Here is a 26,163-nt window from a genome sequence, read left to right on the forward strand (position 1 = left end):
TACCGGCAAGCCGGTTCCCATCCAAAAGACGAATACGGTAGGTTCTTCGTTGCGAACGACAGGACGAACCTGGGATTATTCTGGAATAGAAGTCGCACTTCGGTCTCTCCTACTTCCGAACCCCGTTATTTCACAAGAAAGGATGGCTACTACCTTTTGCCTCTCGATTCCGTGTTCCAAACCATGAAATGCCAAGTCCAGATGCCACCACGTAAAGCGCGATAGAGTAACCTCCCACAGATCCTGAACTTGTCCTTTCATTAAGTTTCCCGTAATTGTCGGCGAACAATCCTGAAATCATCTCCAGCTCTCGCTGAAATGCCGAGATCGCTCCCATCATCTTTAACTCCATGTCGGCGGTCGCCACATGTGGCTGCTCTCTCCTAAAGCTTGATCCCTCACAAAGCTTTCGCCATAAAATAGTCTTCAAATCATGATACTTTCTTGATTTATGTTTGTGGTTTGTTATAAGCCACAGGAGCCAGAAAGCGTGGCTAGACCAACGAATCATGCGTGAAACACGATGGTTATTGAAGGCACTGGCTCCAGACTTGATGTCGTGATATTACTAAGATTTCTTGATGTTATTTGAAAGCAACAATAATTGATCCCATGTATTGTGGCAACGTGTATCTTCGGTGATATCTCATGATTTGAGTACGCTGAAGAATTCTTATACTATTCTGTGCGAGGAGCTTAAGTTCTATTATGCTTTCAACCTCTCATAAAGGAGCCAGCAACGGAGTTTATTCACTGCGCAGTAGAGAGCCTCACTTTGCGACAACCAACCTTGCAGCAGGATGGGACGTCTTCTTTATGCAAGTAATTTGGGGTCACCAGCACTGTAAACATGTCCAGTCCGTTACGATGTCTGATAGGTTCCGTGCTGGATGACATGTTTGCGTTCCATTGGACCATCTGCGTCCTCGACGCCGAATCCCCACAGAATGGGGCACAGCGCGTCTCACCAACCAGTTTTGTTTTCTTCTTTCCTGTACACAAGGCTGGCTAAATATGCTCTGAAAATCACTAGAGACCTTGAAAAGAAAACTTGTTGTTCATCCCTTGCAACGGTTAATTTCACAGGTGCTGTTACATCGACCGCAAGCGACAACTAGCTGTTCAACGAATAAACAACACGAGTTCCATCTGTAAGTTCTGCGGCACCCTGGTTTAACGATCAGACATGGCTGTCCTCTATCGAATTTGCCCCATTACCCTTGTTCTATTAGCTCAAGATCAAGTTTGCGCGGACCCTTTTACTTAAATCAACTAGAACTAACTTTCCTGAGACAAAATGCCATATCAACATACCCAACTAAGTGGCCCTCGACGAACCAGACTTCTGCTTCTCCATCCCGCCGACGATAAGAGGAACGTTCTATCCGGATCACTGGTTGAGTGTAGCATCCGCATATCTCCAGAATCCGTGGTAGAAGCCTCACACCACTTCGAAGCGTTGTCGTATGTCTGGGGCCCACCAAGCGCGTCGCATTATCTCCAACTTGGTGCGTTGAGTTTGCCTATCACCGCGAACTGCGATGCGGCGCTGAGGCAGCTGAGAGGACACGGAAGTTCCGCGCCCCGCGTCTTATGGGTTGACAGCATATGCATTGACCAGACCCCCGAGGGAGTTCAGGAGCGTAATGCCCAAGTTGCCATGATGGGGGATATTTATCAAGTCGCCAAAGACGTTCTTGTTTGGTTGGGCGAAGGTACCGAAAGAACAGACGCTTTCTTCCTTCATCTGAAACGTCTTTATCTTCTGCGAGATGACTCTTGGGACGACTTCAGGGCTGAATTTTGTGTCAAGTTCATGAATGATTGTGGTCAGTTGTTCTTTTAAGTTTTGCCCGCAGTGTCTGAGCGACAAATACTAATATTCTTGATATGATCTTAGACAGAAGATGGGGAACTTCGGATGCCCAAGCGGTCCGAGAGATCATTGAGGATGTTTTGAGTCGGCCATGGTTTGAGAGAATGTGGACTCTCCAAGAGCTTCTACTTGCTACACACGCAACCATTCTATGCGGCGGGCAAGTGGTTGCTTGGGACTCATTTTGCCAAGCTTTGGAGCTTATGGAAGCATCTTTCTCCCTGTCAAGCAAAGGGGTTCGGAACTTCGTCAATTGCTTCTACGCATATTCGGACTTCCAAGGATTACATCAGAGCACAGATGACGACACAATCCAATGGGGCCAGTCTAAGAAGGCCGGAAAAGACGATCTGGGAAACATATTCAGTCTTGTCCAACATGCAAGAATTCGGCGTGCGACCAATTCGAAAGACAAGATCTTTGGGCTTTACGGCACTTCGCAGAGACTTGGGAAACCATTTCCAATTCCTGACTATATACAGTCAGTTGCCAAAGTGTACACGGAGGCAACTAAGGCAATGATAGAGCATGGGAACTCTCTATGGCCGTTAGACAACGTATGGAGTGTGAATCGCCAAAGTGGCCTACCGTCCTGGGTTCCTGACTGGAGCGACGACCATAGATGGTTTGACGACCAGCTGATAGAGTTGGGAGGAGTACCTCTGGATTCCGCCGACCGATACGGAGAGACAACAACACATTGGGATGGACCAGAAGATGGACAAAGTCCTGACATTAAGTTCACTTCCGAGAACGGCATCGTGCTTCAGGGCCAAGCACTCGGCGTGATCGAGACTGTTTTCGACGATCACGCTAGAGCGCTCATCCAAAACGACATCATAGCCGCGCAGCGACACTCTGTTGAATATGAACTTGCAGTAAGACGACATGGCGCAGAACGTGTTAGATATTTCAGGCGCATTTACACCGAGCTCGACAAAGGCGAACATTCCGAAGCACAACTGCTAGCATTTTGCTGGTTATTGCTGACCTACAGCCCGAATCAACCTAAGGATGGCTTCAAGAGAGGATTTAAAAGCCTACAGACTCTTTTCAAATCCACTCTCCCAGGCTTTGAAGGAAACCGTCGATACGTATTCTCCGGAGCCAAGGACAAGCTGGAAAATGCTCTAGAGGAAAACCAAAGACACCATACGGTGCTTTCTTTCGTCGATGCAGATATCGACGCGGCAATAGACGTCATGCTATCCGTTTATCAAGGTCCGCAGTATATCATCCGCCCGAGACCCGAAGATGCAAGAAAGGAAACAGTCACCCCTGCTCTTCTGGGGTCGGCCTTAGGATTCTACAGAACCATCCAGGGGCTTTCAATCAACAAATCGATCTTCACAACAAACTCTGGGGTCGTAGGTTACGCCCACGGGCACGTGTGCGTGGGAGACAGTGTTGTGAAATTCCGTGGGGCTTCATCCCCTTCTGTTCTGCATCATAATGGTATGCAATATCAGCTTCACTCTCCGGCGGTTGTGAAGACTGAGGGCGCTCTAAGCGACCTTTTAGAAACCGCAACATTGGATACATATGAGCTGGTTTAGAACATTTAAATACTTGAAGCATCTGTTCCACACGACAAGAAAGAAGAGTCCACAATAGTACATGTTGAACAGGTTAATGTCATCGCATTATGTGAAAAGCGTTGCCGTCCCCATTTAGGCAGTCATCGCAAATTCCCAGTATTATTCTCATGGACTTGAAAGTCGATCAAAGTCTCATAAGTTCATTTCATGGCCGTGGGGAGTGAAGTATATCGTAATGGAAGTTTTAAAGCTTCAACCTCTTGGAGGTACAGCTGCAAGCCACATTCAACAGCACAATTTCAACTCTGGGACAATATTTCATCCTCGTTTTCTTTGTTGTGTATTCTTGAGAAAATGAACGTGTATTTCGGTACAACAAGACTTTACAGGGAATTGATTGCGGACTTGAAAACCGGCTCCCCATTTCCGATTACGGAGTTCCGGCGTATGGCTGTCGGTATCTTCGTCAGCCACTGCAATTGAGGAGGTCTAAGAGCACGCATTTTCTGCAGATGCAGTCAGAAAAGCAAGGGATCAATCTGTTTTGAATCCAGGCTCGGACATGCATGTCACATGTCATCGTCATTAATGACTGATCGGCCCGCTCCTCAGACGAACCATCGTCTTTTGCTCCCCTCACCCGCCAAGAAACTCTGCCATCTTCCATTCGAGACCGGATTCGAACAACACTGTCAACAACGCAAAACATTGGGAAAATGGTCATCACGACAGGAAGATACTTCTCTCGTATGCCTCTGGGCTACGGTCCTTGTCCAGGACCCCGACAAGACGAAAAGGGCAACCACCCGCTCAAAGGCTGGGATCTCGTCAACAACAAGACATGTATCGTTACCTTCAAAGCTCCTGTCGACCAGCTTGTCGCGCTCCTCCCCCGGCCATGCTTCCACATTGACGCGGAATCCGTCCAGGACGGCCTCGCAGAGGCGTCGATCTCCTTCACCTCTTTGGGCAATCTCCCGTGGTTGGCTGGGCGAGGATACAATCACTCAGGGCTGTACATCCACAACGTTGTCTGCAAGGGCAAGACCGAGACCGTTCAAGGGAAATACCTCAGCGTTTTGTTCGAAAACCTACCCGATCCGATCTTGAGCGGCAGAGAGGAGCTGGGATACCCGAAGCTGTTTGCGACGCTTGACCAGCGGGACGAAGTTGAGAAGTCAGGAGACTGGAGCTTGGCGATGGGCTGGGAAGGTAACAAGTTCGGGGAGGTCAAGATATCTGGCCTCAAGCTGGAGGTTTCGCCGCCGGAGCCTGCTGGCCCTGGTCAAGATGTGCTCTGCTACAAGTACATCCCGCGGACCGGTAGACCGGGTGTAGCAGATGTGGAGTACGCCACCGTCTCTCCGGCCCCGGCTTCGGATTTGTTCAAGCTTGAGCGCATGTTCAAGGCTAAGGACGCGAAGATTCAATTCGATGCCCTCGGTTTCGATGAGCTTCCTACTCTGCACCACGTTGCCTCCCGACTGGCAGAACTCGACATCGTGAGTATCGAAGATGTCAGGATTATGGAAGGAAAAGGAGCGCCGGACTACCAGAACCAGAGAGCGGTTGCCACTTGGGGTTATATGGGCTGATCCTCTGGTCTTTTGCAATGGTTGGTGTATTTTATATGTCATCGGTTGGTAGTTTCGAGCCATGTCTACCGTGTAAAGTTTGTAACACTAAGGAAGACGGTAGTTTGGAAAGATTAATATGATATCTGCTATCTGAAACTCGTACTTATGGAATTACTCGAACTGCCACCAGTCAATGTTGAATAGAAAGGTCTCCTCGGCTCCGGTAAATCGAAAGAACAAGTCGTGAGTGCCGACAGCATCACTCACGGGGCAAGACACGTTGACCCAAGCATCCCAGCCTCCAGTTCCTGGTACGTGACAAACTCCAATGAGCGTGCCTGCTATGTTGTCAAGAAGCAGCTCGATATCACCGCCGCCTGTAGCCGAAGAAACTTGAGCTGTAAAGCTCTCTGCGCCACTGTCGAAAGCAACCCCCTTAACCTTGATAAAATCGCCATTATCGATGTAAGAGACCTGAATGCCGCCGCCTGTGATCGTCTCGGTCTCGACACCTTCAGACCAGGCAATAGTCTCTGCCTCTTGGCGGATGAAGGGGTCTAGTGTACCGACTTGCGCCGGCCCTTCGGTCGTCATGTTCATCTCAGGAATCGAACCATCCGAGCTGTAGACGAAGCTTTCAACGGCCACTGAGCGAGTGAAGCCACCTCCTCCGGGCAAGGCCCCATTGTGGTAGAAGAAATAGGAGTTGCCAGCGAAATCGACGATTCCCGGGTGGTTCGTGAAGCTTCCACCTTGGGCGGGCATGATGAGACCACGATATGTCCAGGGGCCAGTGGCACTGGGTCCAGTGGAATATCGGATATCCTCGGCGCAACAGTTGGCCGGATATATCAGATAGTACAATCCATCGCGTTTGTACAGCCATGGACCTTCCTCGAATGTAGTGTTGCGATCAGGGTTACCGATCCGTTCACCGAAGCCCTCGATGGTGAGTTCAACCTTGGTAACATCGCCGCCGTAGGAGACCATGTCCTCATTAAGCTTCACATACAACAGGTCAGGGTTGCCCCAGTACATGTACACCTGGCCATCATCATCGATGAAGACGGTAGGGTCTATCTGTCCGTTTTCAACGAGCGGTTTCCCAATCGCGTCTCGGAAAGGACCCGTGATGTTCTCGCTCACGGCGACGCCGATGGCCCTACTCCCGGTAGCGCCGTTGGTGACTGGCACGTAAAAGTAGAACAGGCCGTTTCGATGAATGACTTGTCCAGCCCAAGCATCTCTGCTAGCCCAGCTGAATGCTGAGAGATCCATGGGTGAGCCGTGATGCTGCCAGTTGGCCATGTCCGCAGACGAAAAGAGGCGCCAGTCGCGCATATCGAAGTTAGTTGAGCCGTCTTCATCGTGGCCGGTGAAAAGATAAACTCGGCCGTCATGAACAAGAGGAGCTGGATCCGCCGTGTAGATGGTTTGAACAATGGGGTTGTCGGCCTGTACAATACCGACCAACCCCAAAAGGGTGGCGAGGAAGAGGAAAGATTGAAACATGCTGAGGGTTGAATGACTGAGAGCCACGTCCCAACCTTAAGGTCGATCTGTAGTGATTCGTTCAAGGCTTTTGTTGCCGTCGGCCTATGTGGTGGTCATAGGTTGATCGGTGTCTTCTCAAATCGTATACATGAGAAATTCCCTTGCCTTTATAATTGTGAGTGACATACTCCTTGAGAAGTCCGATTACGATGCGCTCGCTCAAAGTAAGTAGTAGCGATTTCACGCTTATGGCATTCATGTTAAACGTACCAATCATTGTTTGAAGCGCTATGCGCCATTGTCAAATGACATGGACCTTCATTGTAACCCTTCCACTAATTACCCGGCCACGAGGATAAGGATCATCAATCATGAACAATCTCAGTGGTGCGTATATTGCGAAGCTTTGTGGACCATGTTTTCCTAACCAGCTAGCTTTAATTGGAGATTTGAGTTCTTTTTGAGTTGTATCATGATTTTCTGCGATCGTTGGCTTGCCCGAAGCGAGTTTTCCTCGATGATGAATGCTCAACCGCCCAAGAAAACACAGCAATGCCTTGCGCGCAAATCAAAAGCACAATTGAGTTGGATGGAGAAACACACTTATCAACTCTGGTATGATATTCATCTACACACTAGAGTCCTAGTCACACTGTTGTCCTGACAACTATTACTAGGCTCTTGTCTAGGCCAATATACTATGGAAGAATAGTTGCCCGTTTTCAACCAGAATTTGCCTAAGCAATTCACTCCTGTCTTCTGCTGCAGCAGGCCATCCACCACGCCTTTGAACGTATGGCTCCATGACCATGACGGCTTCTCGAATCCACAGTTCGGCTTTGATCTCATCAATCTCAACAATATTGCCTGCCTCAACCATCCTCCGCTTCAGATCATCTACAGGCTTTTCTCCCGCGCTCTGGAAGACAGTACGCATCACTGCCCAAAGAATATGCGATCGCATTGTAAAGTTTAGATCGCCCAAATCGATACCTTTCGTCTCTTCAACCGCAGCCGCTGCCAAGAACGCAACCTCCTCTTCACTTCCGACCTCCGGCTCCCACCCTCTGCACCACGCCTGCACACCTATGCCACCATCCGGCCAGCCACACCAGTCCACCTCGCTCTTGCGTGTCCCATCCAATTCCGGCTCGAGATACTGCGCGGAAACCGATTCCCATGTCTTTTGTGAGTAGTGCGCTTCCCAGGCCCACATATCGAAAGCTCCTTGGGCGACGTGAATGCCAAATCCGTTGAGGCCCAATGCCTCTTTGGTGACCGGAACAGAAGAATCTATCTTCATGTAACTGAGCCAGAAGCGTGCCTGAGTCTCTGAGTAAGGTTGAACGCTTGGGAAGTCCGTCCGTAGGCGTGAGATCGTCTGCTCGAGGGTGGAGAGGGCTATCTGAATGATGGTCTCGACAGGGAGAGTCGGCTGTCGACGACGAGAACCCGCAACGGTATGGGCCCATCGTGGAAGTTTTGTAAAGTGCCCGGTTCCTTTCCGTCGCGGTTGCGCAAGCGGATCGCTAGAGTCCGGAAGCTCTTTCAAGTCGGGAAGGCGGTAAAAGCGAGCCGAGATTGTCTCGGTGAGCAGAGTCGGTGAGTAGTATTGTCTCCAAGCATCACGGTTGAGCAGGTCCTGATGCTCAGCGTAGAATGTATCAAACTCGTCTGCGGAGGGGAAGGTGCCCTCGAGCTGGTTCGAAGAGCGGTAGATGCCGGCTGTTATTTGAGCCAAATAGAATACGTCCAGGGTACTTTGGGTTTCAGCCTTCATTTGTCAAAATACCTGTTATTCGGAAGCCTCACCGATTGAACTTCAGCTTCCCTTGGCCAAACGACCACCCGTGCTCGTGAAGTTTATCAACCACATCAAATACCCCACTACCTTCCCACAACCCTTCATCCAGATATACAAACGCTATTCGCAACACCTGCTCATGGGAGCCAAGTGAAATCTGCCCACTTTCGGCATTGGCGCGAAATTCTTCGGCGCTCATGATTTCGTTCCAATATGAGACCGATGATTGCTGGCTATCCGTGCTATTCCTTATATGGCGATGTAAGTGTCCGATTCTGTGCAGACAGCGGAATCTCAGAAGCGTAAAGATGGATGTCGTTCTTGTTGATGCAGGAGGGAAGCAAAGGCACACACACACACGGCTTCTGGACACCGAGATCCATTATTCCCACCTGCCCCTCATTCTCCATCCACTCACCAAAGTGCCTCCTGGAAGCCGCGCTATTCACTATCGTTCAGTGCTTAGTGGCATGGGTTAGAGGTGCTAATGACCAACTCTTACTGGTTTTCGTTGACTGGATAGATAATCCCAGCCGACCATTGTTCCATGGGAATTCCACTCCTTGCCCTGGAAACTTTAACACCTCTGCGCCATCTGCCATGGCATATGCCTTATGAAGAGGTTAAAGACCTAACGATTACCTGCTAAACGTAACGTATGAAATGTATTCCTTATGGATAATATTAAGAGAGTCAAGCGCGGCAACAGTGAAGACGACGACGACCAAGATAACAACGAGGCATCGGGCTGCCGCGGGCATTGGGTGTAATAGTCTGTCCCTTCTGAAATTGACATAATGCTATACTAACCCACACGGCTACTCCATCGCACTCATGAATTCTTCCATCATAAAGATCGCCTGTCGAAGCCCTTTTTGCTTCAGAACTGACAGAGGACCCTGGGTCTCTCGCAATTCTTCCATCACGGCATTCGCTATCTCTAGAGCAGTCTCCTCTCCGTCAGTCTTGTCATGGATCATCCCACCCATATTGTGCGCTTTCAAATGCTTTAGAACTTCTTCTAGAATGACCGCATGACCGACTTCTGCTGCTTGGTGAAGTACGGTCCAGTTCGAGCTGTCCTTTTTGGATAGGAGCTTGTCTCCAAAACGATCGAGAAGCAAGCGAACTACAGCCACGTAACCTTGGGCAATGGCCGCATGCAACGGAAGCTCATAGGGCTTATCTGATCGAATAAGAGGGTCGGCACCCTGATCAAGTAGAAAATTGACGACCTCCGTTTTTCCCTTGAAGCAGGCCATGTAGAGCGGGGTGAAGCTATGGAGATGAGACATGTTTACGTCGATGGTTATGCCCTTTCCATTGGCAAGATTCAATAGTGATCTTGCTGTTGCTGTCCAGCCACGGTGAACAGAGAACAGGAAGGCCCTCTCAAGAATGTGTCTGTTCTCGTGGCATTTGCTCCGCTTTTGACATTCTCGGGCATGCCTGATGACGAGGCTAGTGCAGCCCTCGTATGCTAATAGAAAGAGTAGACTCTCTTGGCAGCTCTCAACATCTGAACTAGTGTCGCACTTCTCTCCATCAAAGGAGCATTTGAGGTGTCCGTGGTCTGGTATGTCGTCCTTGTGGGCGTAGTAACGAGTGTTTCGATGTTTTTGAAACAGTCCAAAGAGAACTCCCGTACGATTCGAACACCATAACAGAGAGGAAGGAGGATCAAAGGTTGCATCAATGACCTGGTCTCCCTTCCGAGCGTGTAGCGTCCAAAATTGACTCGCATAGGGGAGAAAAGAGTCCTCAGGAGGACGTGTGGTTTCCTCCGAGTCAGCCAGAAGAGCAGCCTCCGATGTCCCTAGTGCCTTCATACATAGCTTGGCCGCACAGAGGTGGGAATAGGCCTCGGAGCTGTGTTCCAATTTGGAATCGAAATGACCAAGCCCTCCACCCCTCAAGTATTCAATGACGGAAAGGTGTATGAACTGTATAACGGGCGACCGTTGTTTCCCTTCCAGTCGGTGGTCAGACATAGCCGGCGAAGCGGTGATCTCAAGAAGACCCCCGGACAGAATATGAATGCGATGGCTGAAGTCGTCTGTTGTGAGGTCCTGCAAACCAGCAGATAACTCGTCCTCGATGCCGCGAACATGTCCCAATGCAGATTGAACCTCCAGTAAAGTCAAAGGGCGGACAGCGGATTGGATCAATTGAATGAGGCAAAGCGCCTCTTCCTTCTTTTCCAAGGCCGCGCTCTCAACCAAACTTTTGTAAAGACCATGCAGCTCTTTTGGCATAGTCTCAACCTCCCTCATAACCTCTTGTTCGGAGAACCGAGCACGTTGCTTGATACGTATGAGAACAAGCCTTGCCCACAAGAACATGTTCCCGGACCGGCGAGACATCATCGATATCAGCTTCGACCGAAAATCTGGTCGGAATCTCGTTCTCTTAAGCTCCGCCTCCAGGTATGACTGAATATCTTGTTGATTGTGAAGCTTCACATCGATTGTGTTCGTTGGAGTCAGGAATGGCTCCATGTCAGCCACGTTCCGAGTAGATAGTAATACTCGGACGTCGCAAGACGTCTCTGAGAGCTTCCGGATAAACTCCAAAATATCAATGACGTCTGACATGCCATTGTCGTCGAGGTCTTGACATTCGTCCAGCGCATCAAGAAAAAGGAAAACTCTCTGGTCTTGTAAAATGCCAAGTATCTCGAAAATTGTGTGCTTGAGGATGTTCGTGTCCCATTCGCCATCTCTGGGTTGCTGTAGCCTTTCCAAAATCGGGTGTGCTTGTGATACGGGTCGCATACCCTCCAATAGTTGGGAAAGAAGACTGCGGTAGAGTCCTCTGCTTGATCGCTCAAGCGGCATGCCGTCGCGAGCATTGAAGAAAAACCCGAGAGTGATCCGATCCTGTGAGAAGTCTTCTGACAAAGACCGAGAGAAGGCTGTCTTCAAGATGATTGACTTCCCGGATCCAGGTTTCCCTTCCAATGCCAGAACTGGTACGCCGACATCTTTCGAGAACTCGTTTGTCTCCCATTCATGAAACACTTCCGTCTCAAAAAGCCATTTGCAGGTCCCTGGAGCGACCAAAATGTTCGACAACTCGTCACGTCGGCGATCCATGAGATCATATCGTAGTCTTCGAGACCAGTCTTGAGGACGTTAGTGGTCAAAGTACCAGAATGATGTAGATGTCACCGACTCTACCTTTGAGAAGCCTGTCGGGCTTTGGCTTGCTGGTTCCCTCTTCGTGTGCGCCATCATGTGTACACTCTGCATTGTATATGTTTGTGACATTTCCCATGTGAACCGTTTCCGCGGTGACGGGGCCATTGTAAGTTGATCCCAGTTGGTTGTAGGCTATCGAGGTGACTGCGTTGATGCCCCGGACTATCGAGTTTTGGGTAGGAAGGAGCGATCCATTCTCGGCCTTGAGCTCTAAAGAGAGGCGTTTGATCTCAGAGGTGGTAGTTCGCTGTCGGACTTTTCGAACTGAATCTTCTTCGTCGTCTTCGACCCTTCGCTTCAAAGTGCCCAAGAATCTTGCCAACATACTCGCACAATTTCGATGTTTGTCCCAGCTGTTTGGTTTCGCGAGCGTTGAATCTTACACTTGGGAATGCGGCCATCCGATCGTTCATGCGGCTTGCTGGCAAGCTGTTGCCTGGGATGGGGTGTCAGGCATTCTTATCACCCAGACTAAACCCGTCGTAGTCTCGCGAATCAGCTTTCAACATATTAGCCCCCAAAGAACAACTGCAGAGGTGCCTGGCGCGCTCTCTTAGCCCCTGTCTTGCAGTGATGCATGTTCCTTGCTGGTGGCTCTCAAGTAAGCATTTGGCAGCATGTCCTCAAAGTATGTTACATTGGCTAGTTCTATCTTGTCATAGAGGGCTTCCCAAGGGCTTTATGCCTCACACAATCAGCAAAATGTTGGGCTTTGAACACTACCGCTGACCATTGCATTCCTATTCATGAGGCACAAACGCATCCAAGAAAGCTCGAACAAAGTGGCTATGGAAACATCCTGATGAGTTTTGATCCGTCTCACTCCCATTTCATGCGGAACACTAAAACAACTACCATATTGCTTTCCAAATGTAGGTTCATGTCATCTTTCACTCTGGTGAGGCGAGAACGGTGATGATGTAGAACACTCAAATTGCTTGTGTTTCTTGTTGATTTCGTGTAACTTACTTCTCTACACCGAAAGTAAAGACGCAGAAACGAGTACTAAGACGAGCAGAATTGGTGCTTCAACACCCATCGCGCTCGACTCGGCGCCACTTCCTGAGCTGCTTGCGGACGCTGTCGCTGAGGTTGATGCAGCACCCTCAAGAGTGACCGTCTCCGCAGCACCACCTGCCGACTGCGTACCAGTAGCTATCTGTCCTCCAAGGGTGTTGGTAGTTACAGCTGCTGTCGGCTCCGTGTATTGCCCAATTTTTGACCATGTCGAAGTCTCGGTGATCAACGTAATGGTGTTGCTGAAAGACTCCGGGTCGTCGCAGTCTGACACCATCTCTCCATTTCTGACCTTAAACAAGTTGGGATCACAGGAAGGAACTGTGCCATTGGTACTGGAAAATGCGGAATCCTGGGAGCTCAAAGAATCAGTGGTCGTCTTCTACAGCAACGAAGGGATTCTCCTGAGGAGATGGGAGATTCTATGTACCTCGATTTGCGCCGCCGATCCATTCTTCTTCGTCCTGCGTGTGCAGCTGGCTTGACAGGTCCATGACATCCGCTTGAATTGTGCGATTTGGCTGTAAAGTCCGTAGTTGGTGTTGAAGATGCAGTCCTCCAAACAAGCTATCTTTTTGACGTCGACAAGCTCGCAGCAGAGACACGCAATGAACTTCTGAAAGTTGTTGTAAGGGCACTTCGCGAAAGCTGCTTCAACGTTGCACTTTTGGCAAGACGGCAAGTACGAGGCTACAAGGAGAAGACCTCTCGGTGTAATTCGCAGCTGGCCGTCGGCATCATTGTCCTACTTCGGTGTTAATCTCAGGTACCGTTGTCCAAGAAAAGGTTGTGACAAGTATATATGTAAGAAAGCTCAAGACCTACCGCGATTTGGAGCTTATCGGCTGTCATCGAGTCCGGGGGTATCAAGTCCAGCGAATCGATGGTGGTACCGCGTTGCACCTGCCAGGAGATGACTTCGTTGGAATCCACATTTGCGCAACCCATAACCGCGTTTAGGGTGTTTCTCTGTAAGAGACAGATGGCCAGTCCATAGCCGTCTGTTGCCAGCTCTCTGCAATCATAAGTGTACTGGGCAGCGTTTGGGTACTGGTACACACTGTTGAGGCCGCAGCCCAGGGCAGACGATGCCAGGAACGAAACAAGTGCGATGGGAACGAGCATTGTGTCAAAATCAATCGAGATGCAAAGATTGTAAAAGCTTTTTGACCAACTCCTACAGGCAAGAGGATGCGCCTTTCATATGAAAGCTTCAATTGAATCCTCCTAAATATCTTCCTGGTTCTTTGGACCCCCACCCGCAGGTGAAACAAAATTTTGCTGCCTTGCCTGGGCTTTCCCAAGACCTGCAGGAAATGTCGCTCAGAAACACTTCTGGTCTATGATGCTTGCAACTAGTGGCAAACTCTCATGTCTACGAATAATCTAAACAATTACATCGCGGAGTTCAGTTCCAAGATAGGAAGTCTCGTATAGTTACAGCTCTAGGCTGCCATCGTTTGCATCGCTAAGCGCGGTTCCAACACACTAGAAGAAGGCTGTTGCAACCCAACCCTGCCAAAGGTGAGCACTAATGCAAGCAGCCTCTGTCTCGGAAATCGTCTATGCATGTCTAATCGATTACCTCGAGCAAGGGTCCACCAAAAGCTGGAGGAACAGTTGGGGGGAGAGAAGGCGTAACGGGCCGCCAAGACCACGCCAAAATTGCCCTTTCTTGGTTTCTTTTCCAAGGCAGTTTCTTCTTTTTTCCTCTTATCCTTTTTTGTGACTCCGGATGCTGTAGTCTTTTGCTTCTTAGGAGATATGGAAATGTTCTCACTACTTCCAAGATCGATTTACTTTTTGGCTGATTTGAAGAATTGTATACAAATCTGAGCTAGCAAGTCAGACTTGTGTGAGCATAGTCGAAGGCATCTATATAGCCCATCAACTGGACTACAGCGGCGCATACAACTAGGATGTGAAAGATCGCATGTGAGCCCCATAAGTCAAATTTGCCGGGATATCGACTTTCGGGAAACCTGGTCTTCGGAGTCGAACGTGTTAGGGTCAGTTTCCCTCGTGTGCGAAATTGGGGGGCTCACTGCATAAAAAGCTGTCCCGGATAGAAGACAGCCTGCTTTTGCTAGAGTATGAAGGAGAGCTTTTCTCATCATCTGCGACATGCCAAACATATACAGTCCATGTATCAAAGGCGCAACACCGGATAGGCCAGTCGCCACGAACATCAGTGCTCGGAAGAGGCGATACTTGGAGCCCTGGAATTTGGGATGCATTGTCATGAAGATGACCAACGTCCCAAAAAGGCCAGCCTGCAATTTTCGGGAAGAAAGATGTTAGACTCAGCGCTAGGCCTCAAACCAGGAAAAACAAAACTGTAAGCCCGTAGATCAACTAACCATAGACCAATAGATGTTGCGTGGCAACGGTTCACACCAGAAAACCATGTAGACTCCCAATACAAGGTCGCCAAGAATGAATACCACCACGCCCAGCATGTCCAGTCGGAGACATAGGTGTTCCACGTGTTGAGAGTGGTTCAGCAAGGTATGGTATGTCGCCGACAGCGACAGGCACGTGACGGCTGTCAACATGTAGATGGAGAAAGCAATGAAATCGGCGGCGTTGACCCCGGAATATCTGTTGATCAAATACTTCTGGAGATACCCTTCGCCGAGCAAGAATACAACGGCTGGAATGAGGTGGGAATAGATGTTGACCGACTCATTGTGGATATATGACCAACTGCGGAACGATGTTTGAACTGAACCTGAGATGGGCCGGTAGCCATAGAGAATCCACTTGTTGGATTCACGCTGGAACCATTCTGGCATCTCATTGAACGATAGAAGAATTGGGCGTCCTGACTTATTGGTTTGGGACGCGGTGCTGTTGTCGTATTTCATTTCCGGCCCTCTTTGCGCCTCTGGCGACTGCAGAACTCGAAGACGTGGAGCTGAAACCATTCTGTCGTGATTGACACTAGCCATAATAGAGAGGCCGGACGTTGAGATTAAGTGTGAATTCAAGGTGATGCAAGAGGCTTTGAATTTTTTTGGATTGAGAACAGCTGTCATGATCCTTTGGCCAAGTCATGCCAGTCAACCTAAATAAAGGAATTTGTTGACTAGGGGGACTTGGCGTTAGCGAAAAGTCTCCACATCGTCCGACCCGATTCTGGGTCGTTGACATTCAAGATCCAGAGCGCGGTCCGCTTGAAGGGACTCAGGACGTAGGAAAGACTTTTCTGTTCTATTACTGCTGATACAACGCCGAAACCTCTATAGACTTTCAAAACACCAGTAAAGGAGGTGGAAGGTAATCATCAGCGTCTCTGTAGCTTTGAAGGAGCTTCATGGATTCTTGGTGTTCAGTTCTTTAGGGGTCATAGTGCTCCGGGCGGAAATATAGACGACGGCCACAATTTCCCATTTTAAATAAGAGAAGCCAAAGAAGTAAATTTATAGGTCAGATCTTAGACGGTCACGGAACACATTAGCCGATATGCACTCGTAGTCTGATTTCGGGTCTCCAGGCCTGGAGAATGCTCGTCAGATCATCAACGCACTCGACAACGACAGGGATACCGCGTTGAGTTGATTTTGACTCTCCTTTACTTAAGTTTCGGGATCAAGAACGGGCTTTTTGCGCGCAGGAGCAGTATAGGGTACAGTGAATGTCAAGAACGGAACGCACATCCGACGACCTGTTGAGAGGAAGGTGTTGAATCCAACATTAAATAGCTTAAAGAAGGACTTTATCATAAGCGCGGAAGAGGTTTAAGAGAAGGAATTAGAAGATTTTCATCATATCATTATTACAGAATAGGTTTTCATTCCCCTGCTCTTACCTTAAACAACAGTCCTTCCAATGATTTCGTAAATGTGACACCTAATATGGCGCCTGCCAATTTCCAAGCAATTTCATATGCGCCCTTAACAGCCTCGCGCTGCAGCAGCTTCTCACTGCACCCTGACCCCTCATTCGACTCATGTTCAAGTCTGGTAGAAGTAGAAAAGTCTTCGATCAGTCGCTCTCCAATCAACTGAAGTCGCTCTTCATTTCGTTCGGGTATGCTGCTTCTGGGATACAAACTTTCCACCTCCTCTGTGATTTCAGAGTTTTCTTGTAGAAGGCTGGGCTGCCGGTATGTCCAGTATGTTGTCTGGCGAGAATCTGCTTCCTCAGCTTGTGGGTCGTTCTCGTAGTGATCTAGCATGTCCTGAAAGAACTGCATTTTCAGCTTCCCATCGACATCGAACTGGCAAGCATCGGTTTCGGGTAGATCTTCAAAGCGCAAAATTTCCATGTATCTGTGACCTTTGCAAAAAAGCGTGGCGTTTTCTTGGCGAGGGTTGAAATGCTGGAATATGATGTTCATCTCCATGCGAATCAAGCTAAGGCGCCGATCTCGATACTCCTCATTTAGGTAGTCGGTCTTCCGATCACTCCAGTCGTCCCGGACCCTTGCAATCAAGTTGACCATATTCCACCCCGGAATAATTTGCGGGGTCCATTTAGTAGGGGACCTGGAGTGCGTTGCCCACCGCGAGTACGCCTGGCTCCTGACGTCAACCCACTCATCGACCAATGACCCAACTAGTGAGAGAACTTTTGCAAAATGCCGAACGTCCCATCTCACGAAGACTTCCAACACTTCGAGAACCGGGAATACATCTTTTTCAAGCTGTTTCAGGGTCTTGACATGTTGTGGTAACGTTTTTGGGGGAGTCGAGGAGCAGATCTCGTCGTAACATGTCCGACATAGGTCAGTGTTTATACACACAGTGCAACTCCGTCTCTGTCCGTTCGCTCCGTCAATGTGGTTCGAGCAAAGATCGCAGATATATGAAATTGCGTCCCAATGAATTCTGTTCATCTCCACGTTGCAGAGAAGAGCTTTTGAAATACTGTCGTTGGTCTGGAGCGACAACAAAGCTTCTGATAGAGACATCAGCATCTCAGGTCTTGAGATATCGTCATCGCTTTCACCACAGACTGACGATCGAAGCAACTTCGCTATGGCAACTTTGATGTTTCGAGACACTGTGACGTCGTCCACGGGTTTGTACGTAACTTCCATCCATGGTCTGAACACTGCTGAGAGAAAGGGATGCTTTTGTGCGTAGTCCAAGGCACAAAATCCAAGCCAATCTCGTTTGGTTGGATCTGCGCCATGTTCTAACAGAACTTTCGTTGTCTTTTCTTTGAAACAAACAGTAGCCATGAGAAGAGGGTCTCGTTTGAATCGTCTCCATGTGACGGACTGTTCGCTGTACAGTGCTGCTCCTCGGGATATTGCCTCTCGTACAAACTCCCAGTAACCGTACTTGGCTGCTATTTCCAGAGGGGTTTGCGTGCCACGAGGCGATCCGTGAATAGACACACCCAACTCAAACAGGGTCTGGACCATGTCAGCACGTCCAGTTGATGCTGCGTAAAACATCGCGTTTCGTTCCTTTTCGTTATCATGACCGACAGCTTCTGGTGATTGTAGGGCAAGTCTCTTTAGGATGCTTTGTGTTGCAAATTGCGCCGCCAAGTGAATGTTGTTCCGGCGCCCCCGGTGTGTCTGAGACTCATGAGTTGCTTTACTTTGAATAAACAACTCAATGATCTCAGACCGACCAGATACGAAGGCGGAGTCAATTATAGCCCCTAAGGCTTCACAACTTTTCACATCCAACGAGCCTGATTTCAGGAGTCTCTCAACAACAGTATCATCCCCATTCAGAACTGATTGGTGCAATAGATCTATGCCTTGATGATCATTTCCCTTGTGTCTGGCTCCATTGTCCAAGAGGAAGGAGACAACATGAAGTTGCCGCTGCACCGAGGCAATCAAGACAGGTGAAGAGCCGAAGGTGTCAGGCTTGTTGATATCAGCCCCGTGTGCTAATAAAAACTGCACAACTTCCTTATGGCCTGACTTGCTCGCCAGCCATAGAGGGGTGGCACCCTGATCATCACAGCTGTTTATCACTTCGGATTCCACCAGGTGCTTCACACAGCCTATATGGCCTTTATCAGCCGCATGATGAATCGGCAACTTCAAATCGTGAGTCGTCAGCCGCTGATGTGATGGATCAACTTCGGTAAGATACCTGAGTACATCGAGCGAGCCGTTGATGGCAGCGATGTGGATTGCAGTGTAGCCGCCATTGCCAGCTTTTCCAACATCGAGATCAGGAAACGTGTTGATTAGTTCCTTGATGAACCCCAGGTGGTTGCCCTCCGCCGCATAGTGGACGGGGGAGAAACCGTTGTCGTCGAGAAGACGATCACCGGCCGTCTGTGACACCAAAGCCAGGAGATTCAATCGTCCGTGGCGTGACACATGATGTATCGGCATTCGTCCCATCGGGTCCTGACGTATGGCGCCTACATCCACCTGTAATAGTAGCCTTGCTAGTTCGTCGCAGCCTGATGACAAGGCAATCTTCAAGGGCGTCCCGCCTACTTTACTGATCACATCGACTTTAGCGCCGCTATCCAGTAGCATTCTTGCCGCAACAACACTGTTCGCTCGAGCTGCACAGTGCAGGAGTGTTTCCCCTTCTAAGTCAGTCGCCTGAACTAGCTTTGAAGACTCGCCACTCTGGAGAATGAGTTGGATGAGCTCGCTATGGTTGAGTGTTGTAGCCACATGAAGCCCATTGCGCCCAGTTGCATAGTCGGTGGCCATGATCGAAGCCCCCTTTTCTAGCAAGAATCGAGCGATCCTAGTCTTGCCAAAATGACAAGCTAGTAAGAATGGCGTATTCCCCACAGCACATTTTGCTTCGATGTTTGCTCCATGGCCTATGAGAATACCCAAGATCTCAAGTGACTCGAATCTGACAGCCAGATGTAGAGGAGTTTCTCCGGCCCAGTCTGCCTGCGATGAACATGGAGCATTGATATCGGCCCCAAACCTGACCAGGAGTTTTGTCATACCAACTGAACCGACCCTAATAGCAGTATGGAGCGTAGTTTGTCCGCAGAACTTGGGCTTCGGTGACATCCTCGCATTGACATCTGCTCCATGACCCAGCAGATCTAGCGCCATTGCGTTAAGACCATGTCTTGCTGCCCAGTGCAGCGCTGTTTCTTCGTACTTTCCTCTGTGGTTGACATTAACTTCGTATCGGAGAAGAGATTGCACAGCTGAAGCATTCTCGCAACGAGCTGCTGCAACCAGAGGTGTCTCATAGCTTCCCGCAACAAGATCAGGTAGACATCCTAACTCAAGAAGGCAATCAACAGACTCATTGGCTCCGACTATGACTGCCCGGTGTAGGGGAGTGCGCCCTGCCGCGGAGACTCATTCGGATCCAATCCTAGCGCGATCAAGCGCCGAATCACGTCGTCCCAGTTCCGTGCTGCAGAATTATGTAATAATGGTAGTCTGCTGGTCTCAAGAAATGAGGGCTCGAATGCTTTAGTGGTGTCCGGTTTGATCTCGAGACATCTGTCCAGTATCCAGATCGCCATCTCTCTGCTGGAGTGCAGGATCGCATACTCGATAGGCAACCGATCAAACTCATCCCTCTGTTGAAGACAGGCTTTCAAGCGACCCATGCTTTCTGCAATCTCCACGAGGTTGAAAATGGCCAAAGCATGGAGGGACGTCGGCTGTCCTTGTGACCAGAGACCACGCTCAAACTCTTCGTACCGGACTATCTGAATAGAAAGCCTCAGCGCAACGTCGTTCCCAAGCACTTTAATCAAGACATCGTCCAGTCTCTCCTTACCGGCTACGGTAGCTTGAGCGAAATGCTGACCCCAAAATGATGCAGCGTAGTCCAGCAATGGATACTCTGACTGGAGCTGTCTCAGATCCCCTCTTGAAACCACAGACGTGGATTGGAAAGCTTCGAGGTTCAGGTATGTGAGGCAGGTGTCGGCAATCATTGTGTGCGCTTCCTGTTGAAGAGAACCATAGGCCTGTAGAATAGGAAGCTCCGAGAGGAGAAAGTCCCTAAGAGACGCATGACGAAGTCGATAAAACCCATGGTCTTCGTTGATGAGATCAGCACATTCAGTGCTGATTGAAAAGTCTCGAGGAAGTCTCTGACACCTGTTCAACCCCTTGCCTTGTGATTTCATGGCAAGCGCCTCCAACAGCTCTAACTTGGATAGCGAACGGTAAGAGTTCGTAACCCACATGAGCGCCCTGAGCGCACGATCTCGCACAAATCTAGACGGATGATTCAGAACCTTCCGAATTTCCTCGCCGTAGAGCTCATCGAGCCCCTCGGTCGTGTCTTCGAGTGCCTCCTTGATATCTTCAACCGTGCCGATCTCCTTGAACTGCTTCGCTCTGAAGTGGACCCAGAGAAAGAGACCACCTGCACGTCGGAACATGAGATTCTTGATATCAGCAAATCCAGCAAGTTCTTCTGGTGACGGGTCTGGATTAATCTCATCGACCGTTTGCGAGATATACGTCTTAATGTCATCGTCGTTGACACCACTATCGAGTCGAATTTGCGAGAAAGTGCAGAACGCGTGGTTGATCGGCTTGTACGGCTGAAGACAAGAACCTTAGTCGGAGTACCTGTTTCCCCTGGCCTGGCCAAATCGGCGAGAAAACTGCAGAGATCTTCGAACTGTTTGTCTGCGAAATGGCTGCACTCGTCTAAGCCATCGATGATGATGAAAGCAGAATCGAGCCGCCCCAGAACCGTTTTGATGCCTTCTTTCATTTCGGTCCTGGAAAGCTCTTCCTTAACTCCCACGTCTGCCTTGGATAAGAGGTTCTCAACGCCATCCGAAAGGTGCAAGTATTTGTAAAGCTGTCCGAGAATGCAGCCGAGGAGGTTGTTCAGTGTCATCCTTGTCTTGGACTGAGTAGATGTGCAGTAAGCGTACGCCATCGGATGCACCTCGTCGTCGCTGTTATTCGATGCAAGTTCGCTTATAACTCGAGACGCCAGATGGGACTTTCCTGATCCGGCTTTCCCGAGAATCCAGAGCAGGTCATTTGTCGTAGAAGCACGCCAAGTATCGAATAAGGGATGCTGCAACAGCCAATCCCCGGAACCAGGCACGCACCGCTCAAAGTTGTTTTCATGTATCTCTCCAAAGTCGATGGATGGGATCAGACTCAGAAGGCGGCGGCGTCTCTGCTCTGCAGCTCTCATCAGTATTTACTAGAGTCAAGTGTGGGAGTTGAATGTACCGTTTTCTTTCCTGAGATCATCTTCGACTTGGACTTCCAAAGTCCCCCTTCTCTCTGAAATTTGCTGGTCAAGCATGATTCCGATGGCATGAATCTTATCATGAGTCTTTTGTGTTGTTTGTGCATTGGCCAAGCTCCTGCGGTTCTTCAAAGCGCCCAAGTGAGATTTGAACTGCTCCTTAATGTCTCCAAACTTGGTGTCAAAGTCTTTGCACTGCGCCTTCAACGCGAATACAATACCATTCCTCTCTCTACCATCTTTATGGTAGAACATGTCGGCAACTCGGGCACAGAACCTGAGGATGTCTGCGGCAATCTTCAATTCAAACGACTCCACCTCACCGTGGAATTTAAAAAGGCCGTCTTTCCTGTATAGATTGATGAGATCAATTTCGTCGCCCATCCACTCAAGCGTTTCGATCACTTTCTCCTGGTATTCATCCAAACGAGTGGAAGAAGAGAGAATACACGTAATGCCACCCAGGATCAAAGACGCCGGCATGGGACTGATCTGAGAGGCGCTTGTCGTGATCGGGGCAATCGAGTTGGCGAGAAGGAATATGGGCTTCAGGTTCTTTGAGAGCCTGAACATTTTGCTGGAATGGACTGTTTTCTGAACGGCATGGTTCAGTCCTGAGATATAGTCTTCGAAGCTTGACGTTCTCGCGCCGTCTAGGAATAGGGCGCGGTGTGCGGGGCCAAGCTGGTCTGCCTCCGATAGCCAGAAGACCAAGGCCGTCTCGGTTTCTCTCCTAGCGAATAGGTTAGCAGAAGGATCCGAATAATTATCTGTCAATACCTACGCCACTGAGTCCTCATCTGTTGAACTGCCAACTGCCGTGGTTCGTGGCCATCCGGAGGCTGCGATTGCCACACCGCCTGCCTCTTGGTCTCTCATTCTCACCCGCGTAGTTTGTCGCAGATTGGGTTTAAAGAGCGACCATCGTTCGACCCTTACAAGTCTTAGCATACGTGCTGAACTTGAGAAGTGGCCCCATACGCCTTTTTAAGCCTTGACAATAGTGGCGGTGAACCTTTTCGTGGCACGAGGCAGTGCCGTTCGTCTCACGCCCTGGCGGAAAGGGATTGGGCACTCATGTCAGCTGCATGCCGGGCTGCATGAGGCGGACTCTTACGCAGCCACTAAGCTGCGGTCATTTGATGGGTATCGCTGATGATCTTTTGGCGGTACACAAGGCGTTCAATGTTGTGTTTCAAACATTGGTGGTGTGTGGAACTTCAGGAAAGACAGTCTAGGACTGATTCATAGGTCGAAGGACCGCTACTCGCCAAATCTAGAATACTGGTTGCATGGCGCATAAATGCGCTTTGCTTACGTACCTCAGCTACTCGCCAAATCTCATCACGTGAAGAAGTCGAAGCTCGGGCGAGTTCCTACACTTGAAGAATGCATTCGGGACACAAGAAGGGTATGGGCCCTGAAAGGACAATAGTGGGCTCTTTGCACTCAAGAGGTGATTAGACTGTTGCCGTTGCTCTAAAGTAGCTCAAGCAGTTTACCCAATTTTGTACTCGCAGTTCCTATGACGTGCCATATGTACTAAAAACATATGCTGGATCTCAGTGAAACAAGTAGATTCAACCAGCAGCAGAATTGGTATTGACGGGCTCGAATCCTTGACTGAAGACCTTTTGGGGGTATATGGATAAAAGAAGAACGTTGACTTCTCATGCATTCAGTAAATGAAATCAGTAGTATTGGCTCTGTGCCCTTACGGTGGCTTTTGACTCATATTCAGATTATGGGCATAATATTCATTCTAGTTCTCGTGGGAAATGTTCTTTAAACCCTGGACTTGTTGCCAACATCTTCAACAGCCTCAGCCTGGCCCGTCGCGGTCTTCCGCTCTCCAATGGGCTCCATGTCCTCGTGGTGAATAACCTTCTCAACAGCACCGTTGGCCTGCTCGGCAAGAGCCTTATCCTCGAACACTGCGCAGCAAATTCCGTTAGCCACATCTCACAAATATCAACCGAATCGGTGGTCAACTTACTGAAAGCTAACTCCTCGAGCGTACGTCCTGCCGTCTCAGGGAACATGAAGTACACAAAGACGACCTCGAACGCGAGCCAGCAGCAGTAGCTGATGAGATACTTCCACGAGGCGTTCTTGATACCGATGGGGTTGACAAAGGTGGTGAAGAAACCGGCCATCCTCCCGAACAGCTGGAAGAAGGAAATACCGCGCGAGCGCAGCGCGTAGGGCCACAGCTCGACGAGGTACGTGTACGTCAGCGCGTTGTATCCGATGTTGTAGCAGGGCGAGTACATGAAGATGAAGAAGATGGTCGCGATGGAGGCACTCTCGTTGTCGTAGCCGTTGGACTTTGCGTGCACGGCGCGCTCCATGGAGATGGTCCACGAGATGTAGCAGAGCAGCAGCGAGATGGTGCAGGCGAGGTACATGACGCGGCGGCGGAACTTGCGGACGAGCAGCGCTACGGTGACGCCGCAGACGAGGGACCAGCAGGCGATGCCCACGTTGATCTTCTGCTTCGTCAGGGAGTTGTTCATGCCGATCATGCCGAGCAAGTCCCCCAAATAATAAGAAATCAATGTATTTCCAGACCACTGCGTGAATAGGCCGAGCATAGAGGTGATGAGGCAGCGGCGGCGCATGCCGGCGGTGCGGAGCAGGTCCATCCAGGAGTGTTTAGAGGCCTCCATCTCGAGGGTGATGACGGTCTTCATCTGGGCGATCTCAGCCTTGACGAACTCGGAGTTCGGGTCGCCCTCGGCGTGGTACTTGATTAGGATCTCGCTGGCTTCTTCGGCGCGGTCTTGGGTGATGAGCCATCGGGGGCTCTCGGGGAGGAAGCTGGTGAGAGGAGTGTAAGTATCCTGGCGAGTGCTGTTTCTGGGGTGGGATTGAGCGTGAGACTTACAATACAAAGCCGATTTGCAACAGAGACGGGCAGATCTGGAGGAGAGACGGAATGCGCCAGGCCCAGTTGCTCGGGATGTTGTTGGTGCCGAAGCAGATGGCGGCGGCGGTGATCTGGCCGACAAAGTACGCGACATTGAAACTGGCGGTCCGTGAGTCCTAGCCCAGCATGAAGGTGAGAACCAATGTTTGTGACTTACAGAGAGGTGAGGACAGGACGCTCCTTGGGATAACCAAGCTCACCGATCAAGGAGGAGCCGGAGACGATACATGTCGGGATACCGAAGCCTAGAATCATGCGGGCAACGATGTACATGCCAACTGCCAGGTATCAGCAATCCGTGACCGTGAGTTCAGACATCTCTCAGAGTCGAACTCACCATGCTGAGAGAATCCTTGGATGAGAGCTCCTAAAACCATAACACAGCTACCGCCAAAGATGGACCATCGTCTTCCGAACTTGTCGTTCACAATTGGGATAAAGGGGAGTGAGAGGATGGCGCCAAGCGAGTACGCGGCCGCGATGATGCCCTTCAAGCTGCCCTGCGGGTCGCCAAAGTCTGCGGAAGCATCAGCCTCAGAAACGTCACACCGCATCACACCTCATGTGGCAAGACTTACACTCTATCCAGGGCTCCACGATCTGGAGCGCATTGATCATTTGCGAGTCGAAACCCGAAGTGAGCTCGATACCCATACACGTCGGGAAAAGCATCAGGTAGAGGTATCGCAGGTTCGGCTTCTTGTACCACGGCACCTTGTCCTCCTCCGAGATGCGGGTGAGGATGGGGTCCGCCGCCCCGGTCTCTTGGGCACGCTTGAGCGCAACCATTGTCGCTGATCCTCGAGGCTGTGGTGTGAATGCGGCCGATATGAGGATCGAAGGCGGTTCGCGATGGGAACAGAGCAAGCAAACGAAGTCAGGCAGGCGGGCAGGTGAAGGCGAGGGGGGACTGATGGGGGAGTTATTATAACCGGCTTGGTACGGGGGTATATAGTCCCGGATGAGAATCCCTGGGCGAACACAACACACGACACCTCGAGGCCGGAATCATCTAACTTATAACAGACGAACGGGTTTGTGACGAGGTCCCGCCCCGCCTACTTTATATGTATGCAACAGAGTCCCATGCTCGTTGGTTCCGTCTGCTCAGAAAGGGAACACACAACCACCGGCAGTACCCCGATGGTTTGGGGTAAGGCAAGGGTGGTGAGGGAGTGAGACCATGCTAAGGCGGGAGGACGGGAGAGGAAAGCGATGCCCAGGTGGCAGAAGGTCCGAATGAAATTGTTGCCCGCGTTATCGCAAAGAGCCGGTGCCAAGAGGACCGGGGGCTCGACATTTATCCATCCAGTGAGAAAAGACGAGCCGGGTTGTCGTCTCTCCATAATGAGGGCGAGTCTGACTGCCCTTCCCCGAACTTCACTCAGCTCAGGGACCCGGGAACGAACTCTGGATAGACAAGATATGCGGGGAAAGCTTCCCCCACATGGATTGGGTTCATTTCCAACCCCCGTGGGCAGGCAGCTCACATGGCCAGATTGGTTGCTTAAATTATGGGTGTTTTGTTCGACGGGAACTTGGGCGGTAACTCCGCACTTGCTTCTGAGGGGAACTCCCAGTTGGG

At 50.0% G+C, this 26,163-nt stretch overlaps 6 protein-coding genes across 6 annotated transcripts; 1 reads left to right on the forward strand and 5 right to left on the reverse strand.

Annotated features, from left to right (window-relative positions):
- Nucleotides 1-4,130: 4,130 nt before the first annotated feature.
- Nucleotides 4,131-5,009, forward strand: CkaCkLH20_00779 (FAD binding domain-containing protein; the record flags this gene model as incomplete). Its single annotated transcript, XM_038883499.1, has 1 exon — nt 4,131-5,009. One exon carries the CDS (start codon nt 4,131-4,133, stop codon nt 5,007-5,009), a length of 879 nt encoding a protein of 292 aa, XP_038751094.1.
- Nucleotides 5,010-5,162: 153 nt separating this feature from the next.
- Nucleotides 5,163-6,503, reverse strand: CkaCkLH20_00780 (uncharacterized protein; the record flags this gene model as incomplete). The annotated part of the gene is made up of 1 exon (XM_038883500.1): nt 5,163-6,503. One exon carries the CDS (start codon nt 6,501-6,503, stop codon nt 5,163-5,165), a length of 1,341 nt encoding a protein of 446 aa, XP_038751095.1.
- A 667-nt stretch (nt 6,504-7,170) lies between these two features.
- Nucleotides 7,171-8,265, reverse strand: CkaCkLH20_00781 (uncharacterized protein; the record flags this gene model as incomplete). Its single annotated transcript, XM_038883501.1, has 1 exon — nt 7,171-8,265. One exon carries the CDS (start codon nt 8,263-8,265, stop codon nt 7,171-7,173), a length of 1,095 nt encoding a protein of 364 aa, XP_038751096.1.
- A 4,197-nt stretch (nt 8,266-12,462) lies between these two features.
- On the reverse strand, nt 12,463-13,631 carry CkaCkLH20_00782 (uncharacterized protein; the record flags this gene model as incomplete). Its single annotated transcript, XM_038883502.1, has 3 exons — nt 12,463-12,858; nt 12,937-13,251; nt 13,332-13,631. 3 exons carry the CDS (start codon nt 13,629-13,631, stop codon nt 12,463-12,465), a joined length of 1,011 nt encoding a protein of 336 aa, XP_038751097.1.
- Nucleotides 13,632-19,727: 6,096 nt separating this feature from the next.
- CkaCkLH20_00783 (uncharacterized protein) lies at nt 19,728-22,222 on the reverse strand (the record flags this gene model as incomplete). Its single annotated transcript, XM_038883503.1, has 4 exons — nt 19,728-20,978; nt 21,134-21,344; nt 21,504-21,579; nt 21,631-22,222. The coding sequence occupies 4 exons, from the start codon at nt 22,220-22,222 to the stop codon at nt 19,728-19,730; spliced, it is 2,130 nt and encodes a 709-aa protein (XP_038751098.1).
- Nucleotides 22,223-23,434: 1,212 nt separating this feature from the next.
- CkaCkLH20_00784 (MFS sugar transporter) lies at nt 23,435-25,367 on the reverse strand (the record flags this gene model as incomplete). Its single annotated transcript, XM_038883504.1, has 6 exons — nt 23,435-23,583; nt 23,646-24,469; nt 24,537-24,677; nt 24,736-24,856; nt 24,916-25,095; nt 25,157-25,367. The coding sequence occupies 6 exons, from the start codon at nt 25,365-25,367 to the stop codon at nt 23,435-23,437; spliced, it is 1,626 nt and encodes a 541-aa protein (XP_038751099.1).
- Between the last annotated feature and the right edge of the window lie 796 nt (nt 25,368-26,163).

Source organism: Colletotrichum karsti (assembly GCF_011947395.1).
Source record: "Colletotrichum karsti strain CkLH20 chromosome Unknown Scaffold2, whole genome shotgun sequence".
Taxonomy (NCBI): domain Eukaryota; kingdom Fungi; phylum Ascomycota; class Sordariomycetes; order Glomerellales; family Glomerellaceae; genus Colletotrichum; species Colletotrichum karsti.